A 20802-nucleotide genomic window follows, 5' to 3' on the forward strand; every position below is an offset into this window, starting at 1 on the left:
CGAAGAAAGTAAGCTGGTTATAGTAACTCCAAAGGTAATAAAAGTCCTTTGGAAAATATCCTATACAAATTTCCCATCTTTTCCGCGCTTGGCTCGCTGAAGATCCTACAAATTCCCCATGGCTATGCCCCTCCATTGATTTTTTTAACTCCGAGCCCCTCCATTTGGTTTTGAAAAACGAAACGAAAAAAAAATAAAAACCTGTATGTGGGACTGTTTTTTTTTTCCGTTGCATATCTTCTTCAGCCACTCAGGTTGCGCCTAATTAGATCGACTAAGCAGAGCCATCGAGATATATACTTAACCTTGTACTGGACCTTGAATATGTAGGAGTGTGTGAGAGAAAGGAAAAAAAAAAAAAACTACTCCCACAGGTCATGGACCGATTCACTCAGTTCCCTGCCGTCAATGACGATAATGATGTTCATATCATGCCCTGGCAGGTGGATGCCCAACTCCCCTCCGATATACTTGCTTTGTCATGGGCACTCTTGCTACGCGCATTTACAACGGAGGAGAACCCGGTTTTTGTATTGAATGGTGTGCCGGTCAAAGCAAATATATCCGCCCAAACGGTTCAGCCAGCAGATCTGGCTGTATCAGACCTCTCAGTCAAACACACAGCCTTAGTGTTGGGAGACCCTGTCTTGAGTGATGATGGGAATCATCCGGCATTACAGTGGACCCTGGACCCCGCCACGCAGTTGGGAGCTTTGCGTGCGACCGGAGGTATGGATGCCGATTTCCTGTACCAGTTGGGCAACCAGCTGAAGCAGATCGTGCAGCAGCAGGCTGCTCAGAATGGTATACAGATGACATTGTCCGCCACCGAGGTTCCTGATTTGGCCATAATAAATGCCAACCCTGCCACACTGCCAGGGCCTCAACTTCTACACGAGCTTGCTCTGCGTGAGCTCAACCATTCAAACCATGCCATTGAATTTCTCGCTGCGGATGGAAACGTTCGTTGCTTATCGTACCATGACTTGGACCGGATTTCCTCAGATCTGGGGAGAAAAATAGCTCGTGCTTCGATACCTTCCCAGGGCAGACAGAGGGTTGTGCCAGTACTTCTTCCCCAGTCTGTGGAATTGTATATCTCATGGCTGGCCATTCTCAAGGCTGGCGCAGCTTTCTGCCCCTTGAACACAGATGCACCAACAGATCGCATCGAATTTATCCTCCAAGATGTGGCTGCATCCGTAGTGGTCACAAATGATATTCTTGCCATGAGGATACCACCGAGAGAGCAGATTGCGATTCTTACAGTAGACAATCTCCAAACAGATACCGATATCACAGAGCCATGCCTAGAAAGCAGCATTTCCACTGATCTGGCATATGTCATGTATACATCCGGCTCTACGGGCCGCCCCAAAGGCGTCGGGGTGTCCCATCTTGCTGCCACTCAGTCACTCCTTGCTCATGATGATTTGATACCCCCTTTCCAGCGCTTTTTACAATTTGCATCTCCTACCTTTGATGTTTCCGTGTTTGAGGTGTTTTTTCCGATGATGCGAGGGTCAACCCTCATTGGCTCGGAGAGAGAGCATATGCTTCTCGATATTTCCCATGTGATGACTACGATGGAAGTAGATGCCGCTGAGTTGACCCCAACGGTAGCAGGAGAGTTGTTGCGCACACGAGCCGCGGCTCCATCTCTCCGGGTGCTCCTCACAATTGGCGAGATGCTCACCAGGCATGTGGTAGACGAGTTTGGCCAGACCGAGGGCAGAAATGGCATTCTCCATGGCATGTACGGGCCCACCGAAGCAGCAATTCACTGTACTGCTGCCACCCATTTCCAAGCCAAGGATCGTGTCAATATGATTGGAAAGCCCTTCAAAACCGTTTCCGCATACATCATGTCACTAACCTCCGACGGGCCATCCTCCGCGGAGCTTCACCCCCTTTCAATAGGTCAGATTGGAGAGCTTGTGGTGGGTGGTCCTCAATTGGCAGACGGGTATATCAATCGGTCCGAAGAAAATGCCAAGGCTTTCATAGACAGTCCGGTATATGGCCGACTCTATCGCACGGGAGACAAAGCCCGCATACTCCCCACCGGAGAGATTGAGTGTTTTGGCCGAATTTCCAGCGGCCAGGTGAAACTGCGTGGCCAGCGGATAGAGCTGGGCGAGATCGAGCATGTTATCACCAGAGCCTCTGGCGTCCGCAGTGCTGTAACTATAGTAATCGACGGAAATTTGATTGCCTTTGTTCTGGTTACCGACAAGGGAACGACAGACAGCAGTCTCCGAGACGTCTGCCGTCAGCTGTTGCCTCGATTCATGATTCCCGGAGAATTCGTGCTTGTCGACCAGTTCCCCCAACTTCCCTCTGGCAAGATCGATCGTAAAACACTAGAGGCCGATTTCATTCGCCACCGAAGCTCCACCCAGGCCTTTGACGGCCAACCATTCCGGGATAAAAAGGAAGAGTCTATCGTCTCAAGCGTGGCTGATGTGCTGGGCCGACGACTCTCCTCAGCAGAGAGCCTAGCAGCCGCAGGTCTTGATTCGCTAGCAGCAATCCGTCTCGCGTCCCATCTCTTGGATGCAGGGATTCGCTTAGGTGTGGCTACCCTGTTGGAGGCCGACTCAGTGGACGAGATCTGGCAGCTTGCCACCAGCCTCGAAGGTGCGAGCCCAACTGACGACGCTCAAGCAGCGCTAGGAGCTATCCTGCAGCTTGTTTCGGATGCAGGGTCAGCAAGGCTTGACTCTCTGGGCTTGAGCGATCAGGTTTCGGACATCGTACCTTGTAGCCACATCCAACAGGCTATGATCTTAGAGACAATCCGAGACAATAAGGCATACTGCAATTGGATTGAGCTGGAATTCAAGCCCTCGGTCAGTTCAACTTCGGTGAAAAACGCATTCAGCCAACTGATGAACCACAACGAAATCCTGCGGTCTGGATTTGTGGAAATCGGCCTCAAAGATCACTCATATGGTCGATTCACTTGGAATAACCTCGAAGAGCATATTTCCGTGCAACGGGAGCTTGACTACAATTTGGGGTTGAGTGCAGGTCACGATGTCTTGAACCCCTTCCGAGTCCAGATCAAGGAAGAGGAGGATCATCTCCGCGTGCTGGTTCATATGCACCATGCACTCTACGATGGATGGTCTTGGCAACTATTGTTGAAAGATCTCAGAAGTATCTTGTCCGGAGAGGAGCTCACTTCTAAACCTTCATATAATGTCGTCGCAAAATTCTTCATTGAACAAAAACTGGATAAATCGGCCACAGAGTCCTCAGCCTACTGGCATGATCAACTACAGGGTCTTTCTCCTGCAAATTTCCCTACCTTCTATGGACATTCAGATATTACACATGCCACCGACAAGGCTACTCGCGTGCTGGACATATCCGTATCAAAACTCAACGAAGTATCCCAGCACCTTCGCATCAGCCGGCAAACTATTTTCCAAGCCGCGTTCTGCTATATTCTCTCCTCCTACATCGGGACCGGAGATGTGACCTTTGGAACTGTCTTTTCAGGCCGAACTCTGCCCTTGAAGAGCATTGAAACTGTTCTCGGGCCCTGTATCAGAACTTTACCTACGCGCATAAACCTTGAAAAAATGGAAGACGTGGCCGATCTTCTCTTGGCCATCCAGAACATGAACCGCAAGTCGCTCGAGCATGGTATTGTTTCTCTTCAGGATATAAAGAAGGCTTCTGGTATCGACTTGGATCGCAATCTCTTTGACACCGCACTCGTATGGCAGGAAAGCATTTGGTCAGATGATGACCAGAGCTCGGTGTTCCAGGAAGTTGGAGCGGGAGAGTTCCTAGAGTTTACGCTTTTGCTAGAGTTTGAGCCGCGAGAAGAAGACATCTTTGCCCGGGCGACTTATCAAAAGTCGGTGCTCCCATTCGAGCAAGCCATGATACTCCTCGAGCAAATCGATTCCGTAGCTTCGATCTTGATTGATAAGGTTGATCTTCCGATTCAAAAGATCCCATCTTATCTTCCCTCGTCAACGTTGTCCATTCAACGTGCAGAATCGCCCGAGCAAGTCGATCTGCCAAGCTTGGCATCCGGCGTCGAGATAGTTGCCTCTGCAGACCCCGACAGGGTAGCAGTTGAGCTGATGCTCTGGAAGCTGGAACCTCCTGCACCCCTAGTCAAAAGCATGACCTACAGTCAACTCAACTCCCGAGCCAATGGCTTTGCACATCTTTTGCTCCATGTTGGAGTGACAAAAGCCGATCTAATAGCCATCCACCCGACAACGTCCCTTGACTTTTACGTTGCCGTGCTTGGAGCTACCAAGGCCGGTGCTGGTCTCCTCCTACTTCCCCAAGCCTCTTCAGAGACGATTCATTCTATTCTGTCCATGGCAAATGCCAAGTTCTATATCGTCGACACCTCGACGGAGCACAACCTTCGCTTGGATTTTTTAAAGTCCGTTCAGCTGATTCACATGTCTCATTCGCTGGATATGTATCATGATTTCAATATTCCCTGTACTAGTGAAGGGTCTGATGTTGTTTATGCCGAAGTGACGGTAATTGAAAACGACTTGACGGAAAGCGTTGTCATTTCGCACCAAAACTTACAGAGCAATATCAATGCTCTTTCGGCTTTATATCCAACGCCAACCGGGTCGAAAATGCTATCATGCGTACAAGGATCAGGTGGTAAGCTTCCCATAAAAATTTGACATCTAGAATATCTTACTGACAAGAGCAAAGCATCTATTTGCCAGACATTCTTCGCTTGGAATACTGGCATGACATTGTGCTCAGCTGCAGACATAATCATGATGACTCGTATCGAGGAAGCCTGCCAGGACATGGAAATAACACACCTTCACTTGCCTCCCATGCTGGCCTCCCGCATTGATCCACAAGCCGTTCCCCGTGTGCAATACCTCCTCTCTTCAGGCGAAGGAATGACCCCCAAGCTCCATCGCAATTGGGCCGGCAAAGGTCTTCATCAAGCATACAGCAACCATGCACTGGCTCACGTATGTACTATCTATCCCAATATGCAAACATCGACGTATGTTCGAAACATTGGTAGACCCCTGAAGAACACATCTGCGATGATTTTGGCAGAGGGAGATCCAGTCGCTATTCTTCCCCACGGCGCCATTGGGGAGTTATGCTTTGGTGGAGATCAAGTTGGGCGTTGCCTACCCGGCACCGAGGCCTCAGTGACTGGACGATTTGTTGATCATCCTGAATTCGGTCGTATCTATAGAACGGGCGATCTTGGAAGGTTGCTTCCTGATGGTACACTCATTCTCTCCCGAAGTTCTGATTTTGTACAGTCGTATTCTCCTATTGATCTCGATGAAGTTGATTGTGCTCTTGGGTCTTTGGAGATGGTCGAAGAATCAGTGAGCATGGTTTTGGATGAGCCAAAACTGGGTCAGCAGGGACCACTGGCAGTATTTTGGGTTTCTTCAACGAAGTACTCAAATTCTGTGCAAATTGAGGAAGCCACGAATGATCTGTTCAATGAGATCACGAAGAAACTTCCTTCTGCTAGCCTTCCATCGCTTCTCGTTCTTGTGGACGTGATAGAACTCACCATGTCTTACAAGACTGACAAATTTCTGCTGAGGCAACGATTAGAACAGCTGACAACAAAAGAACTTGCGGTGTTTTCACCAAAGTTAAATGGCGATAATGCTGGTGACAGTTTCACCGAGCTCGAGAAGACTATATCGATCACACTATCGGCAGTTACTGGCACCGACCAAAGCAATATCCAGAAACACACATCTTTCTACAGACTGGGTCTGGACTCTCTTTCTGCCATTTACTTCTCGCGAAAGCTACATGATTCTGGATGTGGAAAGCTTTCTGTGTCTACGATTCTGCGCCACAGCTCTATTTCTCAACTTGCAGCTGTCATTTCTGCCACCAGCGACGAGTATCAGTCCGAACAGACTGTGGTGCCTGCGCCACCAGCGGCTTTCGATGAAATTTTCACTCGTCAAGTAAAAGAGGACTTCAAAGCTGCAGCCAAGACTGTCCGGAACATTTACCCTTGCACTCCACTCCAGGAGGCTATGCTTGCAGCTGAATCTGGTGGTAATTCGGCGTATTTCAACCACCTCTTGTTTCTTGTGCACGCCGATCCAGAGGCCATGAGAGCGGCATGGGCTAAGATGATGCAAAGACAAGATATCCTTAGAACATGTTTCTCGCAAACCAATGACAAGCGATTTGCATATGCTCAAGTTGTACTGGATACATCGGTCTTACCATGGTCTCATATTGAAACTTCCTCTTCTGAGATTGGAAATGTCATCAAACAGACCAAGTCCAAGTTTGAGGGTCTTGCTCCTGTCAATGGCCAGTTGCCCTACTCGCTGACTTTGATATCTGATTCCAATGCGCAGAAGACACACCTTCTATTGTCCATTCACCATGCACTGTATGACGGAGAAGGTATCTCCCAGTTATTGCACGAGCTCGAGTTATTACTCTCAAGCCAAGAACTGCCAGCCAACGTTCCATTCCGCAATTTTATCGATTACATGACCTCTCTTGATCATGGCTCGTCAGATGAATACTGGGACCAGTACTTATCCGGCGTTTCACCGACCCTCCTTCCCACGCCCAGGCCCGCAGCCAAAGGAGATGATTCGGCATCACAGCAGATCCATAGGTTCCTGAAAGGTTCTTTCACATCGTTCAAACAAGAATGCAAAGACCTCTCTGTGACTCCTTTGAACGTTTTTCACGCTGCGTGGGCTAGACTGCTCTCTCTATACACCGATTCCTCCGATGTGTGCTTTGGTAATGTCTTCAGCTGCAGAACCGTTCCCTTGAATGGCGCAGATCGGATAGTTGGGCCCTGCTTCAACACACTCCCAGTTCGAATCAAGCCCTCCTCAACTGCCACGAATAATGACATCATGAAATTGTCCCAACAGAGCAACAACGACATTTTGCCTCACCAACTCAGCCCTCTACGGCGAATTCAACAGCGTGTTCTTGGCGATGGCTCTCGCCTCTTCGACACGCTGGTCATTTTCCAGAACAGAAATACAGAACTTGACTGCAGTGTCTGGGAACTTCTTCAGGACGAAGGAAACATGGGATTTCCTTTGATCTGTGAGATTGTCCCCGACGAGTCTGCAGACAACATCCGGGTCTGCCTCCACTTCCAAGTATCACACATCTCCCAAGCCGTGGCTGAGACTATTGCGCGAGATGTTGTGGCCATTGTTAGACACATCATTCAATATCCATCTGGTCAAGCATCCGATAAGCGGCTTTTGGGGAACGATATTCCTCAAGTTTTCAGGCAGAAGGTATCGAAAACGACAAACGCTGTTCATTTCTCGACCAGATCTGGCCCAAACCGCCAATTATCCTATCAGGAGGAGATTGTCCGCAGAATCCTTTGCGAATTCTCCGATTTCAGCTCGGAAAATGTGTCCCATAAGACGACGATCTTCCAACTTGGCCTGGATAGTATCAATGCTGTGCAGGTATCGGCAAAGCTGCGAGGGCTGGGGTATAAGATTTCATCCAGTGATATTCTCGAGGTATGTCATGTTTCTGGGGTTAAATTGTTTATCATGAATCTATCCCCTACTTACTGACTTGAATCAGGCTGCCTCCATTGATCAAATTGCTTCTCGCCTCACTTCCAGCACGATCGTTCCTGAGGAAATCGAATTTGACTTTGGACTTTTCCAAACCCATCATTTGCAATCTGTTTGCGAACGACTTGACATTTCTTCAGAAATGATACAGTCTCTTCGCCCTTGTACGCCAGTTCAAAATGGCATGCTGGCGATGTTTACACACTCTCATGGTTCCACGTACTTCAATCGAATGACTTTGAGATTCCCAGCACCTTTAGACAAGAACATTTTGAAACAAGCATGGCTCAAGGTTATGGCTCAGCATGAAATGCTTCGAACAGGCTTTGTTCAACTGCGCGATCAGGAGCATCCTTTTGCTATGATAACTTACCATGAAAATATCAAATTACCATGGCTTGAGACCTCGTGTTCCATGGAAGACACTCCTGGTGTTCAAGAAAAGCACGCTTTGGAAAATCTCCACCAGCCCCCATGGAGTATTGAAGTCGAGGAAGGTGACAGCACCAGCATCATGCGTTTCTCTGCATTGCACGCTATTTACGATGCACAGTCTTTGGCTACCATATTTGCAGATGTCAGAATAGCATATGACGGAAAGGTCCTAGCTACGCCGGCACCAGTCACCGCAACTCTTGGTCCGATCCTTCTCGAAAGCAGCAGCCAGAGTGAATCCGCACAATCGTTCTGGAAAAAAATAGCTTCAGAAGTGCAACCTTCCAAATTTCCCGACTTGCATCCCATCCGCACAGGTGAGTATACATTACTCACCACCTCTATCTACTGTGCGCAGTCTCGCAAGGCTCTCGAAGATGCCTGTCGGGATATTGGTGTGACACTACAAGCAGCGGGGCAAGCTGCATGGGCTCGCTTATTGTCTGCATACACAGGCGAATCCAATATCACATTTGGAACCGTGCTGTCGGGTAGGAACTTATCTACCGCTGCCGAACATGCGGTATTTCCATGCCTAGTCACAGTGCCAACACCTTTGCGTATTGAAGGCTCCAATAGACAGCTTTTGGACCGCACGCTGAAGCAGAATGCTTTGTTGATGAAAAATCAGTTCGCTCCTCTGCCGCATGTCCAGCGTTGGCTGGGTAGTGATGAGCCACTCTTCGACACACTCTTTGTCTATCAAAAGCTTAGATCGGATGCAGTGGGTACTTATGGGTGGGATATCATTAACGAGGAGACGAAGATTGATGTAAGTAAAATAAACAGACAAGCTACTTCAAATTTTGGTCAGGTTTGGGGACTAACATTCTTCAGTATCCCGTCTCTGTTGAGTTGATCCCGCACTCGACAGATCTTCAGATTTCATTGAGCTACCGGGGCGATATTGTTCCTTCGGAGCAAGCAACGATCCTTTTGAAACAATATGACAAGTTCTTGCAGGATACTGTCTTCCGTCCAGATGCCAACTCCAGCAGCCATGAGTCTGTGGGTAGCAGCCTGCTTTCTGTTACTCCTGCCAAAGAAGCACCGATACCTACCACGGTGTCTTTGTTGCATCAATTTGTCGAACGGAACGCGCTCAAGATCCCCGACAAGATTGCCTTCGAATTTGCCTTTGGTGACACTGCGGACAGCCTAAAGAAGAAGACTTGGACTTATCGTGAGTTCAACGAATGCGGCAATCAGATTGCGCGTTTTCTGCAGACGAAGGGGGCTGTTCCTGGTGGGATTGTGGCAATATGCTTTGACAAGTGTCCTGAAGCCTCTATCGCGATTCTAGGTATCATGAAAGCTGGGTGCGCATATTTGGCTATTGACCCCGGCGCTCCTATCTCTCGCAAGCAATTTATGTTGAAGGATTCCGGTACCAAGATCCTGCTGTGCAATCAATCCAAAATGGCGGAACTGGAGGGTCTACCGGCTACTGAAGTCCAGGCCCTTGATCAACCCGGGCTGCTGAATGGGATTTCAACAGGTGATGTCCCCCTCATCCGTCCGATCCAGCCAGATGATACTTGCTATTGTCTGTACACATCTGGTACAACCGGAACACCGAAGGGCTGCGAAATCACGCACGATAATGCTGTACAAGCAATGCTTGCATTCCAACGATTGTTTGCAGGGCACTGGGATGAAGAGTCGAGGTGGTTGCAATTTGCCTCCTTCCATTTTGACGTCAGTGTTTTGGAACAGTACTGGAGCTGGAGTGTTGGAATTTGCGTCACTTCCTGTCCGCGAGATCTTCTATTTGAGGATCTAACTGGAACGATACAAAAGCTTCAAATTACGCATATCGACCTGACGCCCAGTTTGGCAAGGCTGGTCCATCCTGATGAAGTTCCGTCCCTGTGTCAGGGAGTCTTCATCACCGGCGGAGAGGCGTTGAAACAAGAAATTCTCGATGCCTGGGGCAAACACGGTGTTATCTACAATGGATATGGGCCCACTGAAGTCACTATTGGATGTACAATGCTCCCACGGATGTCTGCCAACGACAAAGCCTCAAACATCGGGCCCCAGTTCGATAATGTGGGATCGTATGTCTTTAGTCCCGGCACCACAACACCCGTCCTACGTGGTGGAATAGGCGAACTCTGCGTCTCCGGGCCTCTCGTTGGAAAGGGCTATCTAAATCGGGCGGAGCTCACGAAAGAACGATTCCAAGAACTCCCCGAGTTCGGCGATCGCATCTATCGCACAGGCGATCTTGTGAGGATTTTGCACGATGAAAGTTTCCAGTTTCTTGGTCGGATCGATGATCAGGTCAAGCTCCGCGGACAGCGACTTGAGATTGGAGAAATTAACGAGGTCATCAAACAAGCTACGCCTGAATTGAACGAAGTCGCTACCCTAGTGATCACGCACCCCAAACAGTCTAAGGAACAACTTGTCTCTTTCTTCACGACTGTCACTGCAGATAAGAAGGCTCGTGCTGTCAAAGTTGGAGTCCGATCTTCAGAAGATGATCGCACTCTGCTGTCGATGATCAAGGGCGCTTGCCGCACCCACCTACCCGGGTATATGGTGCCTACACATATCATTCCGATGACCCGCTTCCCACTCTCCGCTAATAACAAAGCTGACATGAAAGTCTTGATGGGTATCTATCAGGAGCTTTCTTTAGAAGATATTCAGAAGTTGAGCTCAATGAGTGTTGGTCAGCCTACTGGCAGTGTCCAGGAGCAGAAGATCATATCTGTGCTGGCGAGGTTTATTGGAGTTTCAGAAGGGCAGATCTCGTCGTACTCTAGTATCTACGAGCTTGGGTTGGATTCTATATCTGTTATTGCTTTCTCGAGAAGTCTCCGGGAGGCTGGGTTTTCTCAGGCTCAGCCATCAGTCATCATGAAGTGTAAGTCTGACGTTTTAGATGTTGGTTAAAGACAATTTACTAAGAATCCACAGATCCTACAGTTTCTGGGCTGGCTTCTGCTCTACTGGTGCCCATCTCATCTTCTGTGTCCGCGGAAGCCATCCAACGAAATGCCAAGCAAGGCATCGAGGCTTTCGCTCACAAGAACTCCCACGCTATCATCGGGCGTATTGATGCCATCGATGATGACATTGAAAAGATTGCGCCTTGCACTCCGCTCCAGGAAGGTATCATATATCACTACCTGTCGAGCAGCACGCCGTTATACTGCTCATCATTTACTTTCGAACTTGACCCTTCCGTCAACCTCGAGAATCTATGCACAGCTTGGGATCAGACCCAAAGAGAAGTTCAAATGCTGCGTGCCAGACTTTTGCCATCTTCGGACGGCTACGCCCAAGTTATCATGAAAAAGAATACTCTGCCTTGGTTCCTGACTACAGCCGGGACCAAGGAGGATATTGATGACTTGCGCAAACAACGACATGATTACTGGGCCACCCAGCTCGATGATCTTTCATCCAAGTTATGGGAAGTCGGAGTCATATGTTCCCCCGAGAAATCGGTTATGTGCCTGAACATATTCCATGCTCTCTATGATGGAAACAGCCTGGTCCTGCTCCTTGAGTCTGTTGCCCGAAATTATCTCGGCCATGGCACGAGCTCGCAGTCAATCCCTGAGTTCCTTGATGTTTTGCACTTGGGACCCCTGTGCAAAGACCCTGCTGCAGAATCATTCTGGAAAGAGCATCTTGCCGGTTGCTGTGACCGACCTTTCACCGAGAATGGTCAAGAAGACAGCGCGTCAATTCTGCTTACGGTTCAAATGGATTCGACGGAGCAGCTCGACCATCTTCGCCGGTCTCTCAATGTTACAGAGCAAGCTGTTCTCCATGCCTGCTGGCTTCTCACTCTTTACCAGCAATACTCATTCGTGCCAGCACTTGGTATCATTGCCTCGGGGAGAACAATCGATGTACCAGGCATTTCCAAAGTTATCGGGCCGTTGTTCAATACGGTCCCCAGCAACATTCAGCTGCATGATTTGGATTATTGGTCTGATATCGCTCGGCGCTGCCACGACTACCACGTGTCCATGATTCCATTCCAATATACCGCCTTGCGGGACATTATTAAATGGCTCGGGAAAAACCCCGACGAGCGACTCTTCAACTCTTTGTTTGTTTTTCAGAGGGAACCTAGTAACGCGGAATCATCCACGAAAGATCTTTGGTGTACACTCGACTCGGAGGCCGAACATGAGTACCCTCTGGCATTTGAGATTGTGCGCAATAACAACCAGTCCCTGACAGCTACTATTGCCGCAAAGAGCCATGTGGTATCGTCGGACGACGCTCAGCAGATGTTATGTAATTTCGAGAAAATCCTTTCTGACTTTGCGCAAGACCCCAACAGACAGTTGCCCAGGATAAACGGGAGCTCTATTACACAAGCTATGACGAATGGTGAGATAAAGCGACACAATGAGTCTCCTAATCCCCCAATAAAGAGCAATGGGGAACATACCAATGGCTCTTTGTTTGAATGGACATTCAAATCTCGCACAATCCGCGACGTGATTGAAACACTTGCGGGAGTGGAGCCTCAATCAATCAGTGAGAACACCTCCATTTTTGAAGTTGGACTTGATAGCATCGATGCAATCAAAATATCTTCGCGGTTGAGCAAAATCGGCTTCAAGCTTCCCGTGAGCTCCATCATGCGCCATCGTACAGTGAAGGCCATGAGTGAGCAACTCTCAATAACAAACGACCATATCAAAGATGGGACATTTCCATTGCTCAACCAGCTAGAGAAATCGTTGGTCAAGTTTCTCGGAGCGGAAGGTCTTCTCCCTACGACCGCGACTCGCATACTGCCAGCGACACCCATTCAAGAAGCTATGGTAGCAGAAATGTCTGCCTCTGGATACAAACATTATTACAATCATGAAATTCTCGAGCTTGAGCCAGATGTGGACAGTGAAAAGATTGAACAGGCATGGAGAGCTGTCATTAGAGCTCACCCTATCCTCCGTACTTCATTTGTTGAAATCTGGGATCCACAGATCCCTGTTTCATACGCTCAAGTAATTCACAACGAGGATCAAATTGACATTCAGACTGTCCATCTGCACGGAGCTTCTTTGGAATCCATTATAGAGACTCAGCGCTCAAGGGTCCATAATGAGCTGGCAGGCTGCCCCTTACTCTCTCTCACTATTGCGGTGGACGGAGCTAGGCGGCACCTTGTTTTGTCGATTGCGCATGCTCTCTATGATGGCTGGTCAATCAATCTGCTGCATGAAGATGTTGCCAAATCCTATGCCGGTGCAGATTGTTCCCGCCCGCCAGCTGATGACATTCTTGAGCAAATTATTGCCTCGTCTAGCGATGAAGCACTCAGGTTCTGGCGAGCGACGCTATCCAACTTCACTCCAGCCTCATTCTCGCCCATGGAGCACGCTGACAATAGCTCGGCCGTCGTTCACAGAGCAGAACAATCGTTAACCGTCCCACTGTCCAAGGCAGAAACTTTTTGTAAGCGACACGGTGTTACTATCCAGGCGCTTCTTGTCGCCTGCTGGTCTCTTGTCCTTGCCACGCATGTCAAGAAGCTAGATGTGGTATTTGGGCTGGTCCTTTCTGGGCGGAATGTGGCTGACTCTGAGCATGTGATGTTTCCGACCATGAACACTGTCGCCATGCGAGTTATTCTTCATGGGACACGCGTAGAATTGGTGAAGTATGTGCAAGAGGCTCTCCTGGCAATGTCGGAGCATCAGAATTTCCCGCTTCGGCGCGCAAGACCAGATATAGGATCGCAGGCGTTGTTTGATACGCTTTTTATGTATCAGAAGAGACCGTTGGAAAATGTCCAGACTGGGCCCGGACAGGTTTTGTATAAATCTACTGGTGGAACAGCTGATGTTGAGTACCCTGTTTGCACTGAAGTTGAAGGTGTTGGGGAGAATCTGGTTGGGCGGGTTGCGTGTCGTGGAAATGTTGTTGGGGATCAAGATACTCTTGCGCTGTTAGGGCAGATGGGCAATATCCTGTCTTGTATCATTGACGGTCCATCAGAACGAACTGTTGAGTTCACCAGCAAAGGAGTTAAGATTTGTGGAAACCCGGCTTTTCATGATGAGCCTGGACAAGACATTGAGACTAATGCAGTGCCCCGGAGACTCAATCACGCACAATGGTTGCCCATTGAGTCAAAGATCCGCAAGGTTCTTTCTATTACATCCGGGGTGTCTGAAAGCTCTATTGACAAGAGCTCCACAATTTTTGAGCTTGGCCTGGACAGTATCAACGCCATTAAGGTGGCTGCACTCCTAAAGAAACAGTCCATCAAGCTCGCAGTCAGTGACATGCTTCGGGCTGGTACCATCGAAAACATGGCCAAAGCAGCCAACAGCAACGAGATGGAGCTCTCGCTCACAAACATCTCGAGCATTCTGCACGAGTCACTCCATGGCATCGATGTGATGGAACTGCTACAGTCGCGTGGTATTGATTCGCAACGAGTGCAGAAGATTTTCCCCGCAACTGCAGGGCAGATCTATTTCCTTTCAATGCACATCCTGAACCCTGAGGTATTCTATCCTGAGTTCTACTATGTGGCATCCCAACAATTGAGCCCTGCGATACTCGATCGGGCTTGGGCTTGGGTCATAGACCAAACCCCAATGCTTCGAACGGCATTCGTTCCCACTGCCGATTCTCGGCTATTGCCCTACGTGCAGATCGAGTTTGAGGCTGTGCAAATTCCTGTGGTCTGGCATTCCAAGTTTGATCGGCATCTTGTTTCAACAAGTCTCAAGCAAGAATTCGGGGCAGTGCCGGTCGCACTGCATGCCTGTCAAACGAACAAGGGGACAGCGCTTATTCTGCAAATCCACCATGCACTGTACGATGCTGTCAGTCTACCCCATATCATAGACAGACTTGTTGCACAATGCAGTCAAGAGCAAGTTGCCAAGCGAAACTCCAATCTTGATATATCACAGCTCGTGGCATTCCAGCATGTCCATTCGCCCGTCGATGTCCGGCGGCAATTCTGGCAAAAGTATCTAGGCCAAATGCCAACAGCGGTAAAACGAGGGGATGGCTTCGGCTCTGTACAACATCACTACCGACCGGGGCTGGTTTCAAATATGGCCAGCGTGGAAAGGTTCGCTAAGCGCCAGGGCCTTAGCATTCAGACCGTCTTTTTGGCAGTCTATGCTCGAGTGCATCTGCAAGAATTTGGTGCCGTTGAAACCGAGGATGCAGGGTCTCACAGGCGGCTAAATGTTGGACTGTACCTTGCCAACCGATCTTATTCCATTGAGGGTCTAGCCGAATCTGTGATTCCCACTGTTAACATTGTTCCACTACGACTGGATGACAAAATCAGCGACTCCAACGACACCCTCCTTGAAGCCGCCCGCAGAATCCAAACTGAAATCAACGAGATCAGCCGACCAGAATACTCGGGTGTGTCTCTCGTGGAAATTGCCGAATGGACGGGAGTCCGAATCGACACTTGCATCAATTTCCTGCGACTTCCTGAGCCAGAATCGAAAGCACCCGGCAACGGCGAAGCAGAGTTTTCTCTCACAGCAATTCAACGCGAGGAGTTTGAGGATCTTAGCGGGGCCCCATTTTTGAAAAACGACCCAATCGAGATTAATGGCAATGATTTAACGCCACCGGGTGCAGCCGAAACGAGCCCGGGCCTCCAGCATCCAAGCGCCTCGACGGCGGCTACTCAGCCCATTTTTCAGGTAAGTTGACGAATGCACATCACTTCTGCATCTAACGGCAATTGAGCCTTATGCAATTGCTTACATTTCGACAGCCTACGATCGACGTGGAAGCCGCCATCCGCAATGGTCAGTTAGATTTTGGGCTCTTCGCACCGGAGTCCCGTCTTGACCGAGATACAGCGGAGACCGTGATCGGCGCTATGCGACGGGAGATGTCTGCATTGGTGACAGGTTTGGAATCAATATAGAATTTCTAGCGATGCTAGGGATAGAAGAGAGGGGAGAAGAGTATCCCGGGGTGATACTACGGAGTACGGGAGTATGATATTCAGAGTTTTTTTTTTTTTTCTTTCTTTCATTTTCATTTTAAAGGATATTCTTTTTGCTATTTTCTCTTTTCTTCCTCTTAGTATATTTTATGGCTCATCATACTTGATGCATATGAGACGTTGGATGTGTACAGTTTGCTTTTTTTTCCCCCCTCGAATTTGTGTAGAAAGCCATCTGATTTGACCAGTGACGGCGGGACCCACTGACGGGACGGGTCCGGGGATCTTTTGGGGTATTTTGTTTTTCTTTACGGAGAAGGGTAGGATTGATGTATATATTTAGAGAGAGAACGATATCAGGTACTATGTGACATAGGTATAGATATGTATAGGAATGTATAGAAGAAGTGACCATATATGTATAAACACATGGACTCTCCCAGGTGTAATATTTCCCCCCTTTGGTGCCATAGCTTTCTCCCATTCCTCCGAGAATAGGATGAATCAGATGTGGAAGAGGCAGTGCAACAGAGTGGCACTTGACGTAAGGGGGAGATTTTCGCGTGGCCTATCATTTTGAACGGGATTTTTGTCTTTTTTTGTCTTTTTTTCTTTTTGTTTTTCTTTTCCTATTTTGATGTTATAAAATATCTCAAAATTATTATCAATTAATACCTTGGTATACCTTTGATATAGAGGGAAAATGGTCACAAAAAGGAGAGTAGTAGAGAGATCCTTGGGATTCTTGAAGTGCACAGTCGCGTAGTATATATGTAGCATATAGATATATACATACTATATATACGGAGTAATATGTTATAAAGGATTTCCCTTTCAATGTGATAGAGAATTATATTGTTTGCTTACCTAATTGTTGTCACAATCACGCGTCTAATCCACAACAACGCGACTGCGCGTTAATCGGTTTGGACCTTTCTATAACCTCACCTTTCGAACATATACGGAATCATTTTGATTTTAATCATTTTGTGACCATATACTATCCCCCCCCCGTCCAAGTGGTCCCTCAAAATCCATTTCGATCCTTGGACACGGGCTCACATACCAAAAATACCCAACCCCTCCTCGATTTCGCCCTCGTGGGCTGACCTCACATTTTGTATTGGGACCCCCTTGCAAACCTTTGGGAAAGATTCCAACCCCCAAAAAAGAGAGGTCCAAAAAGTGAAAGATTCCCATCATATACGAAGTACTTATCGCATATCTGGGATCTTCCAAGTGAAAAAAAAAGAAAAAGAAAAGAAAAAGAGAGAAACGGCGTGTCCTAGATAGGGCGCATATAGGAAAAGTTGATATCCTTGGACTCCCCGCGATGGAAGTGGTGTGACTCAAAAACCTGCCACACCTGCCCTTTGGAACATTCCATTCCTGTGCCTTCCTTTGGTCCTTGGCCTCTTTTTCCTCTTTTGGACGCGTTGTTGATTTGACGCGTCTTTGGAAAGAAACCCCTCTACTCAAATCTCTAGATCCAGCGCATTTGAGTGACGCGCTCTTTTCCCTTTCCTTTCACTTCACATTGACACATTCTCCCGATCATGGTTGCAACCTTTTCGCCGCACCGGGACTCCGGTGGCACACTTCATCTGCCATCGCACTCGGGGATCCATCACGTTGACGCCAGCTCTGCTATTCGTCAACTGAGGCGCTCACTTTCGCGCTCTCCCTCCAAGAGTTCCAACTTCTTCCTCAATCCACGTACTCATTCTCCCTCCAAATCCGCATACATCTCTTCTCCTTTGTCGCCCTCACGACGCGCCTCGCAGAACAATTTTGTTCTCTTCCCATCGCATCAGTCGCAACAGTCTCCTCTCGCTGTTCCTTACCCTCCCAGCGCGAAAATCAGTAGGCCGATCATGCGTCGACGCACATCACCCCGCAGTCCGGCCAAGCGCGTTTTGAGTGTTTCAACTGACAGCGGTAATGCGACTCCAACCCAGCCTATCTCTTTACCCTGCGGTGAAGAAAATGACTTGACCCTCGACGACCTCGCGCCAGGTCAAAGTACCACCCCCGAGAGCCCTTGTTTTCTCAATCCTCCTTCTGCTCCTTTGAGTGAATCGACTTTTGCGCGATCGACATTGTCGCGTGTGGAAAAACGACGTAGTGGCACCTTTGGTAGCTTGGCGACTGGCAGCCCATTGAAGCGCAGCGACGGCATTATGAATCTGGATCAAGCATCGCGAGGCAGTCCTTCCGCAAAGCGACGGAGTGTCCACACCCCCAATGTTGCTGCCGAATTTAGCATTTTCGACAACGAAATTGAGAACACGACTCCAGAAGGGTCCCCAACACGTAACGAAATCCCCTCTTTCCCCACGCCTGTCCAACCCCACAGTCCATTTGCGACAATTCCTAAGCGATCATCTTCTCTGCGACGTTCGACCCTACAGCAGCGTGGCGATCGACCTCTCTTTGGGCGACCCAGAGCCATAGGTGATTCACCCGAGGCATCACCACCTGATACACCATTGTCTGTTCGACCCCGAATGTCTTTTGATAGCAGCCTATTCCAGCCAGGCAGCGAAAACATTTTCTCTCCGAGGCCGCCAACCAACCCTCTTTTCTCCAACTCCCCCGCCAACCCTCCCGTCAACACCACTCAACCTCCTCGGCCCGCTGCTCATCCTCTCTCTCGTACCATCACCCAATCATCTTCTGGATCTAGTCTTGAGGACTCTCCCACTCATGAACCAGTTCACAAGCCCCAAGGTCGACGCACAATGTTCAACTTCTCCAAATCTCTTCCCGCCGGGGCTACTCGCCCTGGCCCCGTGCGCCAGATCGCACGAGAAGATACAACAGAAACGTTTGCCACTCCCGATAACTACAGGCTAGTGAAGCCTTTGCCTGCCGCATTCATGTCCACTGGACTAATCTCCAAGAAAAACCGCAATGCGGAGGAGAATCCCGGGTTCAACAAGAGCATGCCCGATACACCGTGCAAGCGACCTGTCAATCTTTTCACCACCGGGTCAAACCCCACGGATCGATTGTTTGACAAGTCACGTATAGGTCATCCATCAGATGCTGCTTCCGCATCTCCATTCAACCCACCTACCACCTCGCGTCCCAAGCCAAGTCCCTTTGCTCGGGGCATGGGGATCTTTGGTAGCAGCTTCAATCGTCCCGAGACCTCGCGGCGTGGAAGTTTCGCTAGCATCGATGGGGATGAGCTGATTCTCGCCCAATCGCCCTCTTCCCGACATGACAGCCAGCCTCTCAATGATGATTTTCCTCCCACGCCGACCAAGCAGCCTTTCCTCCCCTCTCGCACCTACCCTCCGACCACTTCTCAAATCCCGTCTCTAGAACGACTTTCCGACACAGCGAGTCCGCTGCATGAGAAGTTTCTGCAGGCATCGCCTCACACTCCCCGCGACCAGTACTTCCCTCCCGATCCAAGTGGCTTATCGATTTCTGTGCCAAGTGATCATCAGCATGTGCAGGAGCATGATCTTCCAGCCACTCCAACTGGACCGCGCGACTCTTGGTCGTCATTCAGACGGCCCAGCCTCCAAATTAGCGGCTACCATGTGCCGGACGTCGACTCCACTTTGACATCCCGCTTTGACAACGTTGAGCTCATTGGAACTGGCGAGTTCTCTCAGGTCTTCCGTGTCGCGCAACCTCATGACGCGTCCTTCCCATCTATGTTCTCTCTTTCCTCCAGCGAGCCAAGATCGCCGACATCCCTCCCCCATCAGGTGTGGGCTGTCAAGAAAAGCAAGCAGCCCTATCTGGGGTTGAAGGATCGCGAGCGTCGTATTCGTGAAGTCGAAGTTCTCAAAACTTTGACCAACTGTGACCATGTTATTTCCTTCATGGACAGCTGGGAGCACAATGGCCATCTCTACATTCAAACGGAATTCTGCGAAGAAGGTAGCTTGGATGGCTTTTTAGCCCAAGCCGGACTCAAGGCCCGACTTGATGATTTCCGTATCTGGAAGATCTTACTCGAGATGTCTCTGGGACTGAAGCAGATCCATGACGAGGGATTCATCCATCTTGACTTGAAGCCTGCCAATATTCTGGTCACCTTTGAGGGTACTTTGAAGATTGGGGACTTTGGCATGGCGACACGCTGGCCTGCAGAGGATGGTATTGAGGGCGAAGGTGACCGCGAATACATTGGACCGGAGATTCTGATGGGCCGATTCGACAAGCCCGCCGATATTTTCTCACTTGGTCTTATCATCTTTGAGATTGCTGGCAATGTGGAACTGCCTGACAATGGAGTATCTTGGCAGAAGCTCCGCAACGGCGATATGAGCGATGTGCCCAGTCTTACCTGGAGCTCAGAGACAAGCATCTTCCGCGATGCAACTGGAAACCCTATCTCGGAAGAATCATCTTTCGAGGACCTCTGTACATCCGATCTGGGCGACAACGAATTCGGCGATGATTTCCTGACAAGTCGTCAGCTGAGTAACCCTAAACCACAGCGACTCGCACGAAGCGGGGAGCTGGTTGATCCACCCAGCTTCATGGTCGATGCCCACCACCCACAGGCATTGGACGGCATTGTTCGATGGATGATCTCCCCGAACCTCAAAACCGTCCCACGGCCGATCAGATCCTGGAGACTTATGGAGTGCAATTTATTAACCAACGACGCCGCGCTGGCGCCACCGTCTTCGAGGGTAACTGGGGCCCCGCTGACGAGATCTTGGCCGAAGATGCCGAAATGATCGATGTGTAATTTAATATCCCTTTTATTATTGTGCATACGGAGGGTGTTTAATGCTTTATGTTTGTGTTTTTCTTTTGTCACCCGGTGTTCAACCTGTTCAACCTTGGAGCATTCTTTCTGTGTTTTGTTTTGTTTTTTTTTTTCGTCTCATCTTT

General features: G+C 49.1%; 2 protein-coding genes across 2 annotated transcripts; both read left to right on the forward strand.

The window, feature by feature from the left end:
* Positions 1-377: 377 nt before the first annotated feature.
* Positions 378-15915, forward strand: sidC (nonribosomal siderophore peptide synthase SidC; the record flags this gene model as incomplete). The annotated part of the gene is made up of 6 exons (XM_056674614.1): positions 378-4653; positions 4708-7523; positions 7591-8790; positions 8856-10893; positions 10947-15685; positions 15760-15915. 6 exons carry the CDS (start codon positions 378-380, stop codon positions 15913-15915), a joined length of 15225 nt encoding a protein of 5074 aa, XP_056535139.1.
* A 1577-nt stretch (positions 15916-17492) lies between these two features.
* On the forward strand, positions 17493-20656 carry N7500_003469 (tyrosine protein kinase SWE1; the record flags this gene model as incomplete). Its single annotated transcript, XM_056674615.1, has 2 exons — positions 17493-20480; positions 20531-20656. 2 exons carry the CDS (start codon positions 17493-17495, stop codon positions 20654-20656), a joined length of 3114 nt encoding a protein of 1037 aa, XP_056535140.1.
* Positions 20657-20802: the final 146 nt, after the last annotated feature.

Source organism: Penicillium coprophilum (genome assembly GCF_028826855.1).
Source record: "Penicillium coprophilum strain IBT 35676 chromosome Unknown utg000002l_segment0_segment1, whole genome shotgun sequence".
Taxonomy (NCBI): domain Eukaryota; kingdom Fungi; phylum Ascomycota; class Eurotiomycetes; order Eurotiales; family Aspergillaceae; genus Penicillium; species Penicillium coprophilum.